General features: G+C 47.2%; 2 protein-coding genes across 2 annotated transcripts; both read right to left on the bottom strand.

Moving 5' to 3' along the window:
* Positions 1 to 211: 211 nt before the first annotated feature.
* si:dkey-24p1.1 (uncharacterized protein LOC556718 homolog) lies at positions 212 to 16,596 on the bottom strand. Its single transcript, XM_036538535.1, has 16 exons — positions 16,568 to 16,596; positions 16,130 to 16,239; positions 13,101 to 13,364; positions 11,651 to 11,905; positions 10,649 to 10,906; positions 9,506 to 9,790; positions 7,374 to 7,661; positions 6,651 to 6,917; positions 6,011 to 6,268; positions 4,898 to 4,973; positions 4,457 to 4,526; positions 3,785 to 3,918; positions 3,004 to 3,064; positions 2,052 to 2,140; positions 1,289 to 1,364; positions 212 to 456 (listed from the first exon to the last, which is right to left on the bottom strand). The coding sequence occupies exons 1-16, from the start codon at positions 16,594 to 16,596 to the stop codon at positions 223 to 225; spliced, it is 2,754 nt and encodes a 917-aa protein (XP_036394428.1). The 3' UTR covers positions 212 to 222.
* Positions 16,597 to 20,292: 3,696 nt separating this feature from the next.
* irgq2 (immunity-related GTPase family, q2) lies at positions 20,293 to 21,498 on the bottom strand. Its single transcript, XM_036538007.1, has one exon. It carries the CDS (start codon positions 21,496 to 21,498, stop codon positions 20,362 to 20,364), a length of 1,137 nt encoding a protein of 378 aa, XP_036393900.1. The 3' UTR covers positions 20,293 to 20,361.
* Positions 21,499 to 22,100: the final 602 nt, after the last annotated feature.

The following is a 22,100-nucleotide window of genomic DNA, read 5'->3' as shown; positions in this document are numbered from 1 at the left end:
TAGAGGAGCTGTATTCTGCGACAGGGTGTTAAAGACAGGTTTGTAATATATGCATGGTTTGGAACACTGAGAAAGAGTAACCTCCTGTTTTAAACTCTTTAAAGAAGCTTTCTGTCTGAGGCTATAGCACAGGCCAGCAATGCAGTGGGAGAGAACAGGCTCTCACAGTAACATAAGCTCACACCACCAAACCCTGAAAGACAATGGGGCGTGCCCAGCCAGTCAGATCTTGATGTCAGAGTACTGTGTTTCGTAGTCTTCCTCATCTGAGCTGGAGCTGCTGTCTGGGTAATGGTGCTGCTGGTGGAGCTGGCGTCTCTGGGGAGCGGTTTGAGCTGGGAAGGAGACCACGCTGTAGCTGACGTCCTCCTCGTCAGAGGTGCTGGTCTCTGTGTCTGTCTCAGGCTGCTGCCAGTGCATGCCCACCTGTGTCACGTTCTCGTAGTCCTTCTCCTCCTGGGGACATTAAGCACACACTCAGTACATGCTTTCCACATCACTGCTTCCGCTGACAGCATCTCTGTCACACCGTTTCTGTGTGAAACAGGATGGTTGCAGTCTGCACTGAAATCACATCTTCTCCATCTCTCCACACTTACGGCCCTGTAAATAACACACAGATCACACTTACGGCCCTGTGAATAACACACAGATCACACTTACAGCCCTGTAAATAACACACAGATCACACTTACGGCCCTGTAAATAACACACAGATCACACTTACAGCCCTGTAAATAACACACAGCCTCTAGCCTCTTACTACCAGCGCTGCTAGTAAACACTAAATGCTGTTCAGAAATCTGTGGAGAAACCAAAAAACTGCACAATTTCCTTCCTCTCACCAATGTTTTGCAAGTGGTCAATTTTATAACAGTTCCAGGAAAAAGAACCCTCTTTTTCAAACTTGGAGTCAAAAATATTACACAACACTGTGAGGGGAGAATACGTGAGAGGCTGGAAAGTTCCCTTTTGAGAAGAAAAAAATGCAAACCCGTGCAAAAGTGAACAAATTTCCTCTGCTGACAGGAATCAGCTTCTGAAGTCACGTTGATTTGCTCAGTGCTGGGATTTACACACATTACACATATTAACACACTGCCAATAAGGGCTGCAATGGGCTATCATTTCCCCTGCAGTCCCAATGTGAAGTCACTCAGCATCTGGGACGTGTGGCCATTCACAATGGTGTGAAACCATTGTGTCAAAGCAACGACTCTGTCACGTCTACAACCACAGCACACAGTGTGTTATGCGCAACACATCATGTTTGTAGGTGGAGAGGAACCTTTTCCTTCAGTCCCGGCTTGCAAACTTTGCTGTAGATGCACTCGGTGGAGCCCTTGGTGTTAGTGTCCCTGCTCCTGAAATGAGGGGAATATGGGTAATTACCCTTCAGACAGTTTGTGGAGGTTGCTGCTGTTTGCAGTAATGATGGATGGAAGACATCTCCATCCTCAATATGTTCAGGGTGTTGAAATTTAAACACATTATGAACATATATAACCACATACCCACAAAGTGATGTTTATGTTACAGATGTGGACAGTATGTTTATGGGCAGTATGTGTGGGGCTGTATGTTTATGGGCAGTATGTGTGGGGCAGTATGTGTGGGGCTGTATGTTTATGGGCAGTATGTGTGGGGCAGTATGTGTGGGGCTGTATGTGTGGGGCAGTATGTGTGGGGCTGTATGTTTATGGGCAGTATGTGTGGGGCAGTATGTTTGGGGCTGTATGTGTGGGGCTGTATGTGTGGGGCAGTATGTGTGGGGCTGTATGTTTATGGGCAGTATGTGTGGGGCTGTATGTGTGGGGCAGTATGTGTGCGGCTGTATGTTTATGGGCAGTACGTGTGGGGCAGTATGTTTGGGGCTGTATGTGTGGGGCTGTATGTGTGGGGCAGTATGTGTGCGGCTGTATGTTTATGGGCAGTATGTGTGAGGCAGTATGTTTGGGGCTGTATGTGTGGGGCTGTATGTGTGGGGCAGTATGTGTGGGGCTGTATCGGCTGGCTGTGTGCTCATGTCTGTGCTCAGTACTCGGCCTCACGTTTTGTGTGTGTTGTCCTCTCCAGGGAAGTGCAGAGAGGCATAGGTTATTGAGTCTTCCTTCTGTCCAGCTCTGTCTGCTTGTGGTCCCTGCAAAGGGAGATAATGGCAACCATTACACACCTATGTGTCATCATTTCCCTAACTGATACATTAGCACACAGACTCACGCACACTCACACAAAAATGAACACACACACAAATACGTGCACAAATACACACACACACAGATGACTGGAGACACACTGCTATGCTACTAGATTCTGATCCTAAATCAGTTAGTCAACAAATATCAATATTACCATAAAAGGTAAATGATTTAACCCAGTGCTTCTCAATACTGGTCCTGCGGACTCACTGTTTATGATGGTTTTCAGTCCAGCTGACCTCCTACTTCCATAACGAGCTGTTAAATGAGTACTGATCTCTGTTTGACTTCCCTTAAATATCCGCTGTCAGTTCTCTGCTAGAGATATGGCCTGCCGGATGTCACATATTTCTGTCACTGATTGATATTCAAGTCCTTTAAGCGCATTAGTAATACAAACAAGTCATTACCTGTTTAATGGGGATGACAAATGAAACCGCTAATTATGCTTAATTGGGACCAACACAAATGTGTTCAATAGGCAGAAAAAGGCAAAATGTGTTGCACAACTATATTATTTCGAACGCATCTGCAATATAATATTTTATTCACAAAGAATTTATTTAAGTGTAAGTGCAGCTAACGGTTCCATCAGACCTAAATAAGGGAGAGCTAAGCTGGAGCTCAAGCCAGGCTACACACAGAGTGCCCAGGACCACGCTGCCATGTACCTTTCTCAAGGGAAACACCGTTAATCATATCTCACCACACAGGCCCTTTAAAGCACAGCTGCTCCCTGTGTACCTGAATTCCTTTACAACAGTCACTCTTAGCAGAATAGTGTTTGCTTGCACTCACGGCCCACCTGCTGTGGTATCCCAGAGGTCTTCACTGCACTGTACACCGTGTGAATACCCGAGAGGGGGCTGGGGACAGAGCATGGAAGAGAAACACAACATTTCAAATGATTTAAAGTAGTTTGCATGGCTGAAACAATTATAAACTTTGCACAAGTAAATAAAGAATAGGTGAGGCAGAATCAGTGGGAAAGATAGGGCACAATGTTTTCATTTTGTAAAACACGGCAATATCAAATCCTGAAGACATTTGACATTTGAATATGGAATAATATGTATAATAACATTCAACTGTTATGAGATAAAAAAAAAACTTGTATATCTCGACTTGTATATATATATATATATATACATATATATATATATGTGTGCCTGTGTGTGTGTGCGTGTGTGCACGTGTGTGTGTGTGTGTGTGTGTGTGTGTGTGTGTGTGTGTGTGTGTGTGTGTGTGTGTGTGTGTGTAAATTTATTGTGCTTCTCTGGGGCAAAGAAGGGAGGGCATGAAGATCATGAGGGCAGACCTGCTGTCCTGCTTCTTAAAAAACATTTTGCTCATCAAACTGACTACATTTGTTAATTGGTGCAGATATCAATGAAAAGTTGACGTTTTATCTACTGGATAGATAGAAAGATTAGTGGAAGTTCTCTTTAAGCAGTGGCTGCCTTAAGGCATTTGGTATCTTTGGTTTAACTGATGTTTGTTGGTGCTTTACCTTACTTACTTACTAATTCACTTTCAGTGATACTGGATAACAATCCTCTCATATATGATAAAAAAGGGGGTCTTACATGGGCTGGCTGGCTGGAGGTTCGAGGGGCGGGGCCGAATGCTGGGTCATCCCTGCTGATAGGTTCTCTCTGCTCCTCCCAGAGTCCCCCACCCCCTCCATCACCAGAGTCTCCCTCGTGCCATTCCGAGAATCCTGAACACACATACAGGCACACACGCACAGACACACATGCATGCACACACATACACACACACACACACACACATATACACACACACACACACACACACACACACACACACACGCACACACACACGCACACACACATGCACATACAGACACACATATGCATACAAACACATACACACACACACAAAGATACAACATGTTAGCCATTGATGTTTCAGCAGCAGTGAATATGGAGTGTCTCTCACAGGAAACAGAGGAAGCCTGGTGACTCGATATATCCTGACTCTCGATAATGAGTCGCATGTAGGACCCACAGGTACACCTGACTGAACAGTACACCTGCGATGATAGATTCCATCTCTGACAAGAAAGCTGTGTGATGGAAGGGAGAGAGAGAGAACGGGTATGATATGTGACCCTAACACTGACCCTAACCCTAACCCTAACCTTAACCCTAAATGACCCCAAACCCTAACACTGACCCTAACCCTAACCCTGATCTTAACCCTAAATGACCCCAAACCTTAAACCTCCACTGTACCAGAAAACTGAAGTGACGGCAGCAGGACCACTCTGCTGCAGAGCTCTGCTGGCCAGGTTTTCTCTTCAATCTGAAAAACAGGGAAAGGAAAGGAGAGCAGATGTCTGGCAAACTGCCTCACCATGTTACCCAGCCAATCAGAGGAGACCTGCCTTTTCCAGCACTGCCCCGCCATGTTACCCAGCCAATCAGAGGAGACCTGCCTCTTCCAGCACTGCCCCACCCTGTTACCCAGCCAATCAGAGGAGTCCTGCCTCTTCCAGGACTGCCTCACCATGTTACCCAGCCAATCAGAGGAGACCTGCTCTTGCAGCACTGCACAACTGTTATAAACTGGGCTTTACAAATGACTGTGGTTTGGCAGCACATTAAACACTGCTTCAGTGCAGAAGCACCTGACTGGGAGTGGATGGAGTGTGGTGTGTCGGACGACGCCCTCACCTGTACACCAGGACAAAGATGATCGTGAAGATCAGAGCTGCTACCGAAACACACAGCACCACAAGGGTGTAGCTCCCTGAGGGCCAGACATACAACACAGAGACAGTCTGCTTTTACACACTGGGTTTATGACTGCACATTGCTGGTTTATTATTGTTATTGTTAGTATTATTCAAATATTTATTGTTGGCCACGGTTTTCCACTGACTTCCCAGTGGGCCACTGCTGTTGTGCACCTGACCAAGGAATTTAATCCAAACTGTATGAATGTATAACTGTCAGTGCTCCTGCCCCCTAGCTGTGGTGTTTTTGTTTTCCCCGGTCCATGTGCTTTTCTTTTTCCTTGTGTTTCTAGCCCTGTCCTGCTCCCTGCCTTGTCTCCGCCCACCTGCCTGCCTGCACACCTGCTTCCCATCCCCTCGTCTGCCCTGCCCTATATCTTCCCTGCGTGTCTCTGTCCTATTGCTAGTTCGTAGCAGTGTTTTTTCTTGCCTGTTTCGTCCCCGCTGTTTTCTATGTCTGCTAATTCCCGTTTTTGACCCTGCCTGCGCCTCGACTTCGTTTTTGCCTGTCGCTTTGCCCTGTTTGCCTGATCACCTTCCTACCTGGTTCCTGACCCTGCCTGTTCCTGTTTCTGACCCTGGTTCTGCCCACGACTGCCTTCCTGGTCTCGTCCCTGCCCGTTTTGAATTTCGCTTTTGTCTTACATTCTCTAATAAACCCGCTTGGAACCCGAAGCTCCCATGGTCCGCGCCTGAGTCTGCAGCCTGACAGTAACATGCAAAAACGTGAGCTATGTGAGTCACACTGATGTGATGTAATGGAAAAAAAATCTAAAACTACTAACACAGTTTTTTGTATACAGCAGCAATAGTAATATGCAATTTCAGTTTTAATAAAGTGACTTTTGATAAATCTGATCTCTTGATTGACTTTAATCAGACATGTGGCAATCACCTGGAGGGATGAGTGACATTTGATCAATATCTTGGTGGTAGACGGGGAGGAGAACAGGACAGTGTTTAACTGAACTGTACTTTTATACTCCATGATAGAAGGACTACAGGTCACAGTGGTGCTGGTTTGATTTAACAGATCTGTACATATACTCACAGCCAAAATACACGTCAATCGTTTTGGACTTGGAACTGCTGATGCTGTTTTTTGCGATGCAGTAATAGGTCCCTTCCTGATTGGGGAATACGGTGTAGTTCTGCTTCATTGACACCATCTTGTCCTTCTCGCTCGTCTGTCTGAACCATGTGTAGCTGTGGATCGGGGGAACACTGAGACTGTGGCAGGTCATCACCACTGCGCCATGCTGCTGCCCCCTTGTGGTCATGCGAATAATCTCCACATATTTTGGACCATCTGCATGGGGTTGAGATATGAGAATTAAAAAAAAAAAACTTTCCTTTTTTCATTTTCTTTTTTACTTTCATTTTAATTTGCATGCATTTCCTGAACAGAATCAGATAAAATTAGAGAGGGAAAGAAAAGCTGAGTGGTTGTTGGTTAGTGCTCTCAGCTTAAGGTCTGTGTGCAGGCACCATGTGGAGCTGTCCTAGTTTCCCCAGTTATCATTAGCCTAGCCAATGTCAGCAAAGCATTACAATGCCAGCATTTTATCTGTAGGCCAGGCTCTGTGCGTCTCTGTCTCTGTGGGTGCTGTCATACTGATTACATCATAAGAGCATGGACCAATGGGAGCAGGGCTGAGCCGACTGTGGAAGGAAGCGTGGGGGACACTCACACAGGATGCTGACGTCCACGGCAGAGGAGTTGGCCTCTCCCATCCTGTTCGTGGCTCTGCAGTGGTACTGTCCTGCGTCACTCACAGCTGCGGGTTGCCACGCCAGTGTCGCGCCCTCTCCTGCCCGCTCGGTCCTCCCGCCCCTGCTCTTAAACCAGGTGTACTGGCTCACAGGGACGGACTGTGCCCTGCAGGTGAGCTCCAGCCTCCTGCCCTCCTCCACCTTGCTGCCGGGACTGGGTGTAACTGTGATGTTCTGGGGGGGATCTGTCACAGGCCAGCCCAACACAGTTGAACAGAGATTACACACCTACACATTTACACACCTACATGCTTACACAGGGAGTTCAGCAGGGCTAAGGAATGGGGCACCTCTCAGGAGAACCCCTCAAACACAGCAGTCATCCACACATATCATCAGCACATATAGTCCCAGCTGGAATTAGTGCTCGATCAGTGAGATGAAGATGATCAAATTAGCTAAAAAATGACACAGCTCTTCATACACCTTCAGATTAAACGTTGGACCTGGACTGCAGTTTGTGCCGTAGGATGAGTGGCACTGCATTGCATTTCACAGGACTGCAGGACTGTACATCACTGCTTCAGTCTTCAGTGTGCTGTGCCATGTGTCGTACTGTGATACTCTGTACAGTACTATAGTACTCTGTGCAGTACTGTGATACTCTGCACTGTGTGGAACGGCAGGGCTTCCATACTCACACTGAACCACGAGCGTCTGTTCAGTGAAGGCATCTCCCTCTGAGTTCTGGGCCCTGCAGGTGTACACACCTGCATTAACGAATGACACCTGGAAGGAGAAGCTGAGGGAGTTGAGGGAATTATGGACCGGAAGATGGGCCAGTGGAGAGCTGGCGTCGGACTTGAGGTCAGGTTTCCAGGTCAAGCTGAGGCTGGAGTTGGGGTTGCTCTGCACCCGACAGAGGATGGTTAGGAGTGAAGACTCGTTCACCACAGAATCCATGGTCAGGACCAGCTTATTGGGGGGGTCTGAGGAGCGGGGAGGAGGGGGAAAATTCCATTAAAAACGCTGTGTCACACAAACCATTTCCATTTCACTAAAAAGAGAAGAAAACAAGAACACAATAGCATAGCAGACAGTAATAACAGACACTGTAATAACAGAGCGCAGACAGTAATAGCAGAGTGCAGACAGTAATAGCAGACAGTAATAACAGAGTGCAGACAGTAATAACAGAGTGCAGACAGTAATAGCAGAGTGCAGACAGTAATAGCAGAGTGCAGACAGTAATAGCAGACAGTAATAGCAGAGTACAGACAGTAATAGCAGACAGTAATAACAGAGTGCAGACAGTAATAACAGAGTGCAGACAGTAATAGCAGAGTGCAGACAGTAATAGCAGAGTGCAGACAGTAATAGCAGACAGTAATAGCAGAGTACAGACAGTAATAGCAGAGTACAGACAGTAATAACAGAGTGCAGACAGTAATAACAGAGCGCAGACAGTAATAGCAGACAGTAATAGCAGAGTGCAGACAGTAATAGCAGACAGTAATAACAGAGTGCAGACAGTAATAACAGAGTGCAGACAGTAATAGCAGAGTGCAGACAGTAATAACAGAGCGCAGACAGTAATAGCAGACAGTAATAGCAGAGTGCAGACAGTAATAGCAGACAGTAATAACAGAGTGCAGACAGTAATAACAGAGTGCAGACAGTAATAGCAGAGTGCAGACAGTAATAACAGAGCGCAGACAGTAATAGCAGACAGTAATAGCAGAGTGCAGACAGTAATAGCAGACAGTAATAACAGAGTGCAGACAGTAATAACAGAGTGCAGACAGTAATAGCAGAGTGCAGACAGTAATACCAGACAGTAATAGCAGAGTGCAGACAGTAATAGCAGACAGTAATAGCAGAGTGCAGACAGTAATAACAGAGTGCAGACAGTAATAGCAGACAGTAATAACAGAGCGCAGACAGTAATAGCAGAGTGCAGACAGTAATAACAGAGTGCAGACAGTAATAGCAGAGTGCAGACAGTAATAGCAGACAGTAATAACAGAGTGCAGACAGTAATAACAGAGCGCAGACAGTAATAGCAGAGTGCAGACAGTAATAGCAGACAGTAATGACAGAGTGCAGACAGTAATAACAGAGCGCAGACAGTAATAGCAGAGTGCAGACAGTAATAGCAGACAGTAATAACAGAGTGCAGACAGTAATAACAGAGCGCAGACAGTAATAGCAGAGTGCAGACAGTAATAGCAGACAGTAATAACAGAGTCCACACAGTAATAGCAGAGTGCAGACCGTAATAACAGAGCGCAGACAGTAATAACAGAGTGCAGACAGTAATAACAGAGTGCAGACAGTAATAGCAGACAGTAATAACAGAGCGCAGACAGTAATAGCAGAGTGCAGACAGTAATATCAGACAGTAATAGCAGAGTGCAGACAGTAATAGCAGACAGTAATAGCAGAGTGCAGACAGTAATAGCAGACAGTAATAGCAGAGTGCAGACAGTAATAGCAGACAGTAATAGTAGAGTACAGACAGTAATAGCAGAGCGCAGACAGTAATAGTAGAGTACAGACAGTAATAGCAGAGTGCAGACAGTAATAGCAGAGCGCAGACAGTAATAGTAGAGTACAGACAGTAATAGCAGAGTGCAGACAGTAATAGTAGAGTACAGACAGTAATAGCAGACAGTAATAGCAGAGTGCAGACAGTAATAGCAGACAGTAATAGCAGAGTGCAGACAGTAATAGCAGACAGTAATAACAGAGTGCAGACAGTAATAACAGAGCGCAGACAGTAATAGCAGAGTGCAGACAGTAATAGCAGAGTACAGACAGGGACAGCACTCACAGAGCACATCTATGTGGATGCTGCTGGAGTTTTGCCCTGTGATGTTGTTCAGGGCCTGGCACATGTACTCCCCAGCGTCACTGACATTGATCTGCTGCCATGTCAGGGCTCTGCCAGCCTCCTGGAGCTGCGGAGACACCTGTCTGTCCATCCTCCTGCCTGCGTGGTACCAGGTGTAGCTGGGTTGAGGAAGGGCGTCGGTGGCACAGGTGAGGGTGAGATCGTGGCCCACCTTCACCCTGCTGTCACCAGTGCTGGACTCCACACGGGTGTTTCTTGGCCCATCTGACAGAGGTAAATGAGCCCTTTAGAGCAGCCTGGGAATGGTGTCGCTGTGTTTAACTGCTGCTGCCTAAGCATGTGAGTTAACTCCCTGCACCTGCCTGTTACCGCCTTCATGGGACAGAGGGCAGTAAGATTATCAGGACAGTTTCATGGACAGTTTCAGTTTCTTATTGATCCCCGTGGGAAAATTCGTCTTCTGCATTTGACCTATCCAAAGCGGTGGGCAGCCGCAGTGCAGCGCCCAGGGACCAACTCCAGTTCTTTTGTCAGTGCCTTGGTCAAGGGCGCTAACAGGAGTATTAACGTTAAACATGCATGTCTTTTTTTTGATGGTGGGAGGAAACCAGAGCGCCCGGGGGAAACCCACGCTAACACGGGGAGAACATGCAAACTCCACACAGAAAGGACCTGGGACAGCTGGGATTCAAACCCAGGACCTTCTTGCTGTGAGGCAACAGTGCTAACCACTGAGCCACAGTGCTTGTATTACAGTATTACAGAGTATTATTCTGAACACAGAACATAAGAAGGCAGCAACAGGCTATGTAGCCCAGCTAGGCTTGTAAATATGGCTGGAGAGGACCTCACGCTGCCTGTTTGAGTCCTGGCAGGCTGTGCCATGTATCTACCACTCTGAGAGAAAAAAAATCACACAAATACATCAGTGTGAAAAGGACTCTAATCCCTTTCCACCTATTTTCTCCTGTCCTCTTAGCAGAACTAGTCTTGATGGAAATGGCAATAATTCACTTTATTAATCCCTTTTAAAGTTTAAAAAATCGTGAGGTGCAGTGTGTGCGGCCATCGGGATGAAGAACACCACGCAGAGCTGTGTCTGCAGAAACTCAGAGTACTCACAGTGAACGGTCACTGCAATGGAAGGCGACACCGTGCTGCCTGCAGCGTTGGAGGCCTGGCAGTGGTACACATTGCTGTCCTGTGTGGTTATGGAGAGGAAGCGGTGCTCAGAGCCTTCGCTGTAGGGGGCGTGGTTTCTGAACCAGAGGTACTGGGTCGGCGCAGGGTTGCTGTCCTCAGCACTGCAGGACAGAGTGACTTCATCTCCCTCCTTGATCCAGCGCAGACTGGGGGTGGCAGTGACCGTACGGGGGGCGTCTGACAGAGAAAATGAGGAGTCGGCAGCTGTCACTGAGAGATTACATGTGTGCGGTATGGTCACGTGTGTGCGGTATGGTCACGTGTGTGCGGTATGGTCACGTGTGTGCAGTATGGTCACGTGTGTGCAGTATGGTCGTGCATGTGCAGTATGGTCGTGCATGTGCAGTATGGTCGTGCATGTGTGGTATGGTCACGTGTGTGCGGTATGGTCACGTGTGTGCAGTATGGTCACGTGTGCGGTATGGTCACGTGTGTGCAGTATGGTCACGTATGTGCGGTATGGTCACGTGTGCGGTATGGTCATGTGTGTGCAGTATGCTCACGTGTGCGGTATGGTCACGTGTGCAGTATGGTCACGCATGGCAGTATGGCCTACATTACTGTACAATCAATAGATAAATGCAGATCTCATGAAAAAGCCTTTTGATGGAAACACTTCTCTACCAGTGAGGGTGACAGTCTCCTCGCAGCATTTAGCAGGGATTCACAGACACTGGCAGTGTGTTTTTCAGTGATAGAGGAGGACAGTGTCTCATACACATCCTCAAAGCTCTCCTCCAATCACTCTGCCCAATCATATTTTCAGACGCCAATGGGGTTTATGAAGAATCTTGTACCACCTGCTTAATGTGTGTTATAATGGCCGTTAGACAGTGATGCAGCAAACATCAGACTCTTGCTCCCCTCTGAACTGCAGGGTACCTTTGACGTGTCAGTGAAGTGCAGAAGCCTGAGACTCACATGTGACATCAATGGTAACAGCAGAGGAATTTTCTATCCCTCTCAGGTTCTGTGCCTGACAGACGTATGTCCCGTTGTCTTTAGATCTGACATCTGGAAAGTTCAGGTTTGCTGTATTCGTAAATGCATCTTGCCCGTTTTTAAACCAGGTGTAGGAGGGCTCTGGGTTCCCTTTGCTGACGCAGGTGAGGAAGATGGGGTTTCCTTCTCTTATGTCCTTAGAACTGACGGTAACCTGTGTATCTTTGGGGGAATCTGCCAAACATACATAAAAAAGACAGGAGATGAAATTTGATGATAAAAGATGATTCATAGTATTTGGTAAGGAATAATTCTACTTATGACTAAATAAAATGTAGAGCTAGTCAGCAGTGAGATTGTTAAATTCACATCTCTTAATGTACATGGAGAGGAAAGTCTGCAGAAGTGAGACCCAAAGTAGGATGGTACATCAGACTCCAGTGTCAGGGCGTGCAGGGAAAGGACACAGGCATAGACAAAACCAGCAGTTCAAGGAGATCTTTTCATTACGGGTCCAAACGTACAGGCAAAAATCGTAGTGAAAAGAACAGTAACCAAAGAATTCACAGGAACAAACAGCATCAAAAACGGCAGGCGAAAGAGTAAATCAGGGACAGGCAGAGTTGAAAACCAAACAGATCAGAACACGTACTTATCCAAAGGCGAGAAGGACACATGGACAAAACTGAGACGATCGGGCAAAGAACAAAGGAAACAGCAGGGTATATATACACGGGCTGGTGATGAGAGAACAGGGAACAGGTGTGCAGGATGGGCTTCAGGTGGTGGGTGTGGCAGCAGGGCAGATAGGCGGGACAGGAGGTGGGGCGATGGCTGAAAACAAAACAAAAGCACATACACAGGAAAAACAAACAAAAGACACACCCACACTGACAGGCAGGGGGAAACCAGCCGCTCAGGCTGGAGTGCTGACAGTTGCCACACTGACAGACAGGGAGAAACCAGCCGCTCAGGCTGGAGCGCTGATGCTCCAGGCTTTGAAAACTGCAGAGAGCGTTCTAATCCCCCTCGTCACAGTGCCAATGCACCCACTCTGAAGACATGCTTCACTGAGCCTGGCTCTGAGGAACACTTAAAATCCCACCCTGGCCACACCTAGGACCATGGCCTCATTAATATGCAGCCAGAGGGGAGGAGCTTTCTGACCCTGGCCTCATTAACATGTAGCTAGAGGGGAGGAGCTTTCTGACCCTGGCCTCATTAACATGCAGCGTACAGGGGAGGAGCTTTCTGACCCTGGCCTCATTAACATGCAGCGAACAGGGGAGGAGCTTTCTGACCCTGGCCTCATTAACATGCAGCATACAGGGGAGGAGCTTTCTGACCCTGGCCTCATTAACATGCAGCATACAGGGGAGGAGCTTTCTGACCCTGGCCTCATTAACATGCAGGTGGGCAGAGAGCTTACATTCCACAGCCAATGTGATGCTCTGGACTGCACACGGGTAGTCGACCCCTGGGGGTCTGCAGGACAGAGTCTGGCCATCGTCCATCCAGGAGGCGCTGAAGGTCAGCAGGGTGCTGTTGCCCTGTGAGGTTTGTGTGTACCTCCCGTTAGAGCGAGACCATTCAGGGCGATGCTCACAGTAGCTCCGTGTAGAGCACTGCAGGGTCACCGTCGCCCCCTCCTGGAAGGTTGGTGGTTGTTCAATGCTTACATGGCATGGGTTTTCTGCAGGTGAAGAGAAACGGAGGGTAAGGAAGATGATGATGATTCAGCTACAAAGCCAGGAGGGAAATAAAAACTGGCATCTGGAGCTGTGTGTTACAGGCAAACAGCTTACTGCCCCCTTACATTCATGAATACTTTCATGAAAGTAGGTTTTACAGGCTAAAAGCTCTCCAAGTAGGGTGTCCAGTAGTGCATTTTTTCAGGGTCCTCAGTGTCATTTCACTGTACAGAACAAATCCCCATGTGACACTGGAATGTCCTCTATTTTCATTACATTATTTAGCAGATGCTCTTACCCAGAGCGACTTGCATAGGATACAGTTCTTTACAATGTTATCCATTTATACAGCTGGATATTTACTGAGGCAACTGTGGGTTAAGCACCTTGCCCACGAGTACAGCAGCGGTGTCCCCGGGCAACCTTTCAGTTATGAGTCCTGCTCCTTAACCACTGTGCTACACTGCCTCTAATACCAGGACAAAATCAACAGAGCTTCAGACACCCGCAAACTGTTCATGACATTCACCTCTCTGCTCTGCCCTCCACTGCCTCCACCCACCACCTCTCTGACCGCTTTGCCACTTTTTTCACTGAAAAGGTGGAAGTAATAAGCAGTCGGTTCTCCACTCCACAAATTCACAGCCAGGCTCCACCCATGCACATTACTGTCCACATTCTCCCCTATCTCTGAGGCTGATGTCTCCAAGATTCTCCTCTCCAACCGACCCACCACCTGCCCCCTGAACCCCACCCCTCCCATCTCCTACAAGCCATCTCTCCCACACTCTCACCTGCACTCATGCAAAGCATCACAACATCACTTCCTACTGTCACCTTCCCCACCGCAGGCTCAGGTAACCCCACTGCTCAAAAAGCTTACACTTCACAAGTAGAAAACTTCAGACTGGTTTCTCTCCTCCCTTTCCTATCTAAAACTCTAAGCTCTATCTGAAAACGAGTTGTTTTCGCCCAGGTTTCTGCTTTCCTCTCCCAGAATGACCTGTTGGATGCCAACCAATGGCTTCAATCCTCATTCTTCTAGACCTGTCTGCTGCCTTCGACAGTGAATCAACAGATACTCCTGTCCACTTTCTCTAATCTGGACATCACTGGTACCGCACTTTGCTGGTTTGAGTCCTACTTTACAAGTAGAACCTTCAAGGAATCGTGAAGGGGCGGTGTGTCTAAGTCACAGCGGCTTACCACTGGGGTACTTCAGGGATCGCCCCCCCCCCCCACTATACATAACCTCACTGGGCCCAATCATTCAGGCGCAGGGCTTCTCCTACTATTGCCATACCAAGGATACCCAGCTCTACCTCTCATTCCAGTCTAACCCCATGGTCTCAGCACGGATCTCTGCCTGTCTCTCAGACATCTCAGCCTGGATGGAGGAACGCCACCTTCAGCTGAACCTATCTAAGACGGAGCTCCTCATCACCCCGGCCAGCCCGTCACGTCAGTGTGACATCACCATACAGCTTGGCTCAATGACACTAACTCTGTCCAGGTCTGCAAGGAACCTGGGGGTAGTGATTGACGACCAGCTAAACTTTAGTGACTACCAGATCATGCAGATTTGCGCTGTATAACATCAACTTCAGGAAACACCTCTCCTTGTCTGGCTCCCTGTAGCTGTCAGCATCAAGTTCAAGGCCTTTGATTCTTGCATTCAGAACAACCAACAAAACTGCACCTACCTACCTGGACTCACTACTACAAGCCTATGTTCCCTCCCGACCACTACACTCTGTTACTCTGGTGCTTCTGTCACAATGCAGCACAAAATCACTTCCACACTTCATCCATTCTGCTGAGTCCCTCACTACCTTTAAGAAACATCTAAAGACACAGCTCTTCCACACTCACCTGAACACTTGAAACACTATTACCTAGAGCAATTTCTTATGTCTTAAACTTTGTTTTCCTTTAAAAAATTCAGATCTATGGTTTCATGCACTCATATTTCTACCAGCTAGCTTGTACCTTGTCTGGCCTGTTAGTATATGTAACATGTTGTGGTTGAGCATTTGACAGATCATCTTCATCCCAGGAAGTTGAGGAAAGGTGTTGCTTGAGCCCACCGTTTCATATGCAAACAACTCCTTCCTGAGATGACAGCGGGACTGTCTGTTCTCCACAGGACAATAGCTCGGATGGGTACTCAGAATGGTGGTTAACATCAATACCAATCGAATGCTAACCCTGTGGGGACAATCTTTTGCTTGACCATTTGCCTGGCCAGTCTAAACCTAGGAAGTCAAGGGTAGGTGTTGCTTCAGCCCACCTTCAGCTTCAGCTGGGGAGAACTGCGGGAACGTCCAGCCCCCACAGGTCACCAGCCAGGATGGGTACCCAGAATATTGGAGGGGGTGGGAAAGAATGCCTTTAAAAATCGGTGTTACCATGTGATCAGGGTTCTCTCATCTCTGTACTTGGGGAGAAGATCCACTAGTTCCTTTACTGTATTAAAGAACCTATTTGTGAGACAGCGAAACGAATTCTAAAGCCTGCATTCATTTTCATACTCGGAAAGTACCACAACCATTTTATTTCTACATGGGCAACTACTGAAACTTGGTCATTCAGCAAATATAATACTGTGACTCCTTATAATGGCTTTTGCTTGTGTTGTATTCACCTGCCTGACTTTGGATAAAGGTGTCTGCCAAATGAATAAATGTCAATGTAAATGTAATGCTTACAAATCACTTACCATCAACCTGAAGTGTGAGTTGTTGTTTGCTAAACCACTTCCTAGTACCAGAATATCTTACAGAGTAGTTCCCACTGTCCTCCTTGGTCACATTACGGATGGTCAGTTCACAGCGCGTACCCTGCTTTTTTTGACCAAAGGGGCCAAAGTAGTCCACTCTGTCGACAAATTCACTGGCCACAGATCTCCCAGAGTTATGTTGGTACACGACTATCCCCTGGTAATCCCCAGCAGTCTCATTCCAAAAGGGGTTTTTATACCAGATCAGGGATCTTTTGTCATCTCCATAGGGTGTAGACTCATAACTGCAGGTGATTGTCACACAGGATCCTTCTTTAGCAGTCAGGCTTGTCTTCACCAAATCAATCTTAAAGTTTGAAATGGAGTCTTGCAGCAGAGACACAGGGTAGCAGTCAAAGACAAGACAATGCATTAGAGAAGTCAAACCTCAAAACAGTCAAATATAATATTGTCACTTAAACCTACCTATCAGCAGTAAACACAGTGCTGGACATTTGACAACATTCTGCTTGATATTACATAAATAAATACATTATAGATACACAGCCTCACCATGCGTGCTCTCAGTTACAAAAGACAAATAAAATGCACTGTGTCCTTCAGAGTTTGCACTTCTCTCTGTTTTCACTGGCTTTTCGAATGTAACCATGGCAATAAACACAATGTGTTGATGGCTCATTCTTCTCGGTAGCTACCTTTGATATTCAATACCTCTGAAGCATCTGTAAGGTAACCTGACACTGCCTTGAATCCCCAGGTTTTGTTCATTTCAGTCATTAGAAAGTCTGATTCATGTATGTCTTCCTCTCCAATTTTTCATGCAGATGGGTAATAAAAACTGCCTGTTTTCACTTATTTGAGCAAAACTGTATTTTTTCAGTAAACCATCATTTATGTTGATGTATGAAGTGTGTGAATGGCTGTGGAATCGGCTGTGTGTGTCTATACACACGCTGTGTGCTGCAGGAACGCACAGGTTCTTTTTGAAGGGAAGCTGATGCACGCTCCACAGTGTGCTGTCCGTCAAACTGAGAACCACAGAAACTACAGCAGCTCTTCTGTGTCAGCTGGGCCTCTGTCTGTCACAGCATGACACAGACAAGAACAGCCACAAAAGGACCAAAGACCGTGATCGTTCACATACATACCACCAAGCAGAGCCAGAACCATCAGCAGGAGGACAAGCATGATTCAGTCTTCTGAAGGATATCTGAAAAAGCACAGATTTATTGCAACTCTGTGTATGAAAGTGTATGTGCTGTGTGTGTGTGTGTACGTGTGTGTAGAAGTGTCTGTGTGTGTGTGCATGTGTGTGTATGTGTGTGTATGAGCGTGTGTGTGTGCATGTGTATGTATGAGTGTGTGTGTGCATGTGTGTGTATGTGTGTGTGTATGAGTGTGTGTGCGTGCATGTGTGTGTATGAGTGTGTGTGTGCATGCGTGTGTATGTGTGTGTGTGCATGTGTGTGTATGAGTGTAGGAGCGTAGGTGTAGCACAGCTGTGAGTGAGTCATTCTCAGCTCTGTGGTTTTATTTATTGTTACACCTCCCATACTCCCCATAGCATCATCCACACTGATGCCAGTGTAAAACAGAGCCACTCTGAGGCCAGTGTAAAACAGAGCCACACTGATGCCAGTGTAAAACAGAGCCACTCTGATGCCAGTGTAAAACAGAGCCACTCTGATGCCAGTGTAAAACAGAGAAGCCTTTGCCAGATGAAGGCCGCTCATGAATCCGTTCATCCTGAGTGTACCCACGCTAACAGGGACACTCTCTGAAAACTGAATCCGTTCATCATGAGTGTACCCGCGCTAACAGGGAGACTCTCTGAAAACTGAATCCGTTCATCATGAGTGTACCCGCGCTAACAGGGACACTCTCTGAAAACTGAATCCGTTCATCCTGAGTGTACCCGCGCTAACAGGGACACTCTCTGAAAACTGAATCCGTTCATCACGAGTGTACCCGCGCTAACAGAGACACTCTCTGAAAACTGAATCCGTTCATCACGAGTGTACACGCGCTAACAGAGACACTCTCTGAAAACTGAATCCGTTCATCCTGAGTGTACCCGCGCTAACAGGGACACTCTCTGAAAAGTCCACTCCTGGGGAGAGCAGAGACTGCAAGCTCAGACAGGCTGTGGTGATCAGGCCAAACTCTGAGAGCCAGTGGAGCAATGATCTTTTACGGTGTTCCTTTTGAAGTATGCTATTTTAAGCTGACCTTGTTGAATAATGTTCTGTCAGGCTGCTTCTTTTAGCAGTTACTTTAGTTTTTCAGCTTTTTGGTGACATTATTGAGCTGCTGTCATTTTCACACCTCCTGTTATATATCATACCATGCTGATATATGGAAAAGAAAAAAAGAAAAGAAGCATCCTTCATCTTAATACACTCTTGGTCTCAATATATTTAACATAAATGCCAATTCTCACTGAAAGTCATTTAAACATGTAAATGGAAATAGGTGAGTCTTTGGTTTATAGACATATTTACAGGCAATTTTCTCTTCAGGCATGTTATCTAATATATTTATTTATTTATTAACTTTATTTATATCAGGGACCATGTACAAAATACATTAATCTCAAAAAAGAGGAAAGATGCTTTGTACCAGATTTAGCTAATAGCTAATTTCCATCTTCCATCTTTAATGCAAACATATTAGTGCACATTTCCTGCCAAATAAGCAGATTGTGGTAGGAAGCATGCAGTGATGCCAAAGGTGAAAGCTGTAGCATTGTTACCATAAAGAGCCAGGGATACAGAAGGCCCTCTTCAAGAGAACGCCCCACGATGGGCTTTTGGAGTCCACCGCAATACGGTGGAGATGCAGGCCTGAGAGGGAGCTAAACCACAGGCAGAGGGGACAGAGAAAGGGAAAGGCAAGGGGAGGCTGTCCACAGCGTGACGTCAGGCACGATGCGGCCCCATGGCACCCCCAAAAACTGCGTCGCCCCGTCCTACCTGTCAGCGGGATGGATGAACAGTTGCCCGGTCTCTGCTCCCCTTCGTCGGCTGCTCCCTCAGCGGAGTGGAGCGGGTGCAGAGCGATCTCACGACTCTCCGAGGAGCAGGAGACACAAAAGGAGAAGTCTCCTGATCAAAGCTACTTTTGCATGAGCAGCCATGCAGGAGAGGAGAAGAAAAGAGTGTTTATGCTGGTAATTTGGTGAAAATGACAGCAGGAAGTGTCATTATCTCTCTTTTTCAGCCAATACAGTGTGAGCACACAGAGTCTCACTTCCTCCATTGGATACATTTGAAAAAAGCCATCTGTTGCTGTTACAGTAAATATAGCTCTTCCTGGAAGGGGGCTTTGAAGAAAATGTCACCTTTGGTATGTGTATTAAGTTGGTTTGATCAAAGGTTTGACCAAAAATCCTGAATGAGACACACGTGGCAACGCTCATGACAGTGTGAACAAATTTATTTTCTTTGGACAAAGCATTGTGTTACCAGTCATTTGGAACCAAAGGCATTGCAATTACAATATTATCTTTTAATAATTTATTATTAAACATTTGGCATTAAATAAAACAGAAAGTGCTTTTAGCTTTCTTATAAAAGCAAGTTAGCAGGGCAGCAAAAACACTACAAAAATGAGCATTTTGAGATGCCTGGTTAAAAAAAACTTTATAATATTTGACATGAGGCAAATGTAGAAATACAGCATGCCAAAATTTTTGTTCTAGTCTATTCAGACCATCTCTCTCCCAAACCCAACTATCTGAGTGGCAGTGACGTATACCATGATCAGAGCTTCATATGTCACAGTAACTTCAGGGTAACATCACAGTAACGCCACAGTAACATCACAGTAACGCCACAGTAACATCACAGTAATGTCACAGTAACACGACAGTATTGCCACGGTCACTCTGCACGTTACAGGTGTGCTACATTGTGTACTGGCAATGATATACTGATATACATGATATATGTCTGCTCTGTATCACATTAAGGTAAAAGGGTTGAAAGATATTAGTGGAACATTCTGTCAGTAGAACGGTGTTATTGTGAGACATTGTATAATTGGACTGGTTAAAAACACTGGCGGAACTCTAGCCTGGATGTCGAAATCGTAAACATAAATGTATTCACATTCTATAAGTCACTCTGGATAAGAGCATCTGCTAAATGACAAAAATGTAATATGTGATGTTAAAAATGACTGTGGCGGAACAGTAGGCTGGTGGAAGATTCCGCTGGTGGAACGCTGGGCTGGTGGAATTCTCCATCCTCCACACTCTCTCACTTTGACTTGCCGATGGCTGCCGTCACCACCTTCTCGGCGTCTGCGCTCATCTCGTCGATGGCGCCGTTGAGCGCCTGCAGCATAGCGGTGAAGGAGCGGCTGGCGGATTTGGCGTTCATGGGCAGAGCCATCTCCACTATGCGCGCGCCCCGGGGCTTCTCCTTGTCGGCCTCGGCCAGCCGCTTCTTCACCTCGCCCTTGGTGACCTCCAGCGAGAGGGTGCAGCTGCGCAGCTCCTTTAGCTCGGCCGCCCCCCGCCCCCGCTGCCTCGCCAGCCTCTCCACCGACTCGTCGTCCAGACTCAGCGAGTCGCGGGCCTTGCACAGGATCCGCACGGCCAGGCTGGCGTCCACCATGGAGGATACCAGGGGCACAGGGATGGCAGACACCCCCCCAGAGAGGGACGCCGCAGCCCACACCATCGCCTTGAAGGTGTCCTTCTTCCTGTTCACCACGGCAACGGTGAGGGGGGGCAGCGCAAGGAGAAGGGCGTTAGATTTGATCTCTGGGAGGTCTCGCTCCATCTCCTCCAGGAGAGCTGGGAAGTCCAGCTTCTCCAGGGTAGAGGGCCGCACCATGAAGACTTTTGGTATGGGCACGCCCTCAGCCTTCAGCACCTCCAAGCTGGACTTCTTCCGGGCCTCAAGAGCCTTGTCCGAGTCCCCCTGTGACGCCAGCAGGGCAAAATACACCGTCTCTCTCTGGGCCGCTCGGGCCTCCTTCCACACGGTGACACTGTTGGGGTGCAGGCTCTGGGAGAAGGTCATGATGACGGCGTTGTAGCGCAGGAATTTAAAGCGTTCCATGTACTCCTCAGGGTTGAATGGCGATGCGCTGGGGACCCCTGGCAGATCCCATAAGCGGAAATCTGTGTGCTTGGGGTTGGGGTACACTGCCGGCTCATCTGGGGGGGTGGAGGAGGGGCACTGAGCCGCGCCCGAATCCTCAGGCCCCAGCCCGCGCAGGGCGTTGATGAAGGCGGCTTTCTCCGGCCCTCTCTCTCCCACCACGGCCAGGTTGACCCTGCTGATCAGCAGGTCCTCCACGGCATCCTTCACCTCCGACAGCCTGTTCTTCTCCATCAGCTCCTTCAGAGTCTCCAGCAGCTTCAAGCTCCTCAACACGTCAGCCATGCCTGCGTCAGAGAGCTGAGGGGCCACAAGCAGCCTGATGCAGCAGCTAATCACGCTCCAGTTCAGCAGATTACTCAGCAGGTACACAGGAGAAGGTTAGTAATGGTTTAAATGCATCAATACATTGAAAGTAAGAGCATCTCATATCAGATCTCTATTCAGATTTTGCATCACAGACTTACAAATACAGTTAAAAATTATTCATGTCTGAGAATCTTAAATCTTAGAATCTTAGAAAGTCTTTATCGCTAAAATTGTCCTGTTGCTCTTTCCTTATCAGAAACAGACAGTTACTCACACAGGAGCTGCCCTTTCCTGGAGACAGTATCGGGCAGACAGGCAGAGTAACTCTGAAATGTGCAGTATATTCTGCTTCTGATGCAAAACCTGTGGGCTGGCGTGTGGGAGAGGAGCTGTAGAAATGACCACAGCTGATTATGTCCCCAAATAGCCCTGCGAGTCTGCACCTACTGCTCACGCTCAATGCGTTTTACATCATTCTCAACATCCGAGACATCACTGCACACTGTCAGGTTGCTGATGTTTGTCAGAATATCTGGTAAAGATTCTAAACGACTCCATTTGACACAAAGTACGGAATA

This window comes from Megalops cyprinoides, chromosome 10 (assembly GCF_013368585.1).
Source record: "Megalops cyprinoides isolate fMegCyp1 chromosome 10, fMegCyp1.pri, whole genome shotgun sequence".
In the NCBI taxonomy this organism is placed as follows: Eukaryota; Metazoa; Chordata; class Actinopteri; order Elopiformes; family Megalopidae; genus Megalops; species Megalops cyprinoides.
This window is presented reverse-complemented; position numbering and strand designations above follow the sequence as displayed.

Coding starts and splice junctions, on each gene's coding strand:
- si:dkey-24p1.1 (XM_036538535.1), bottom strand. CDS start 16,596: ATGTCCAGCACTGTGTTTACTGCTGATAG. Junction 10,907..11,650: donor TGTTACCATTGATGTCACAT/GTGAGTCTCAGG, acceptor TTTCTCTGTCAG/ACGCCCCCCGTACGGTCACT. Junction 1,365..2,051: donor GAGGACAACACACACAAAAC/GTGAGGCCGAGT, acceptor CCCTCATTTCAG/GAGCAGGGACACTAACACCA.
- irgq2 (XM_036538007.1), bottom strand. CDS start 21,498: ATGGCTGACGTGTTGAGGAGCTTGAAGCTGCTGGAGACTCTGAAGGAG.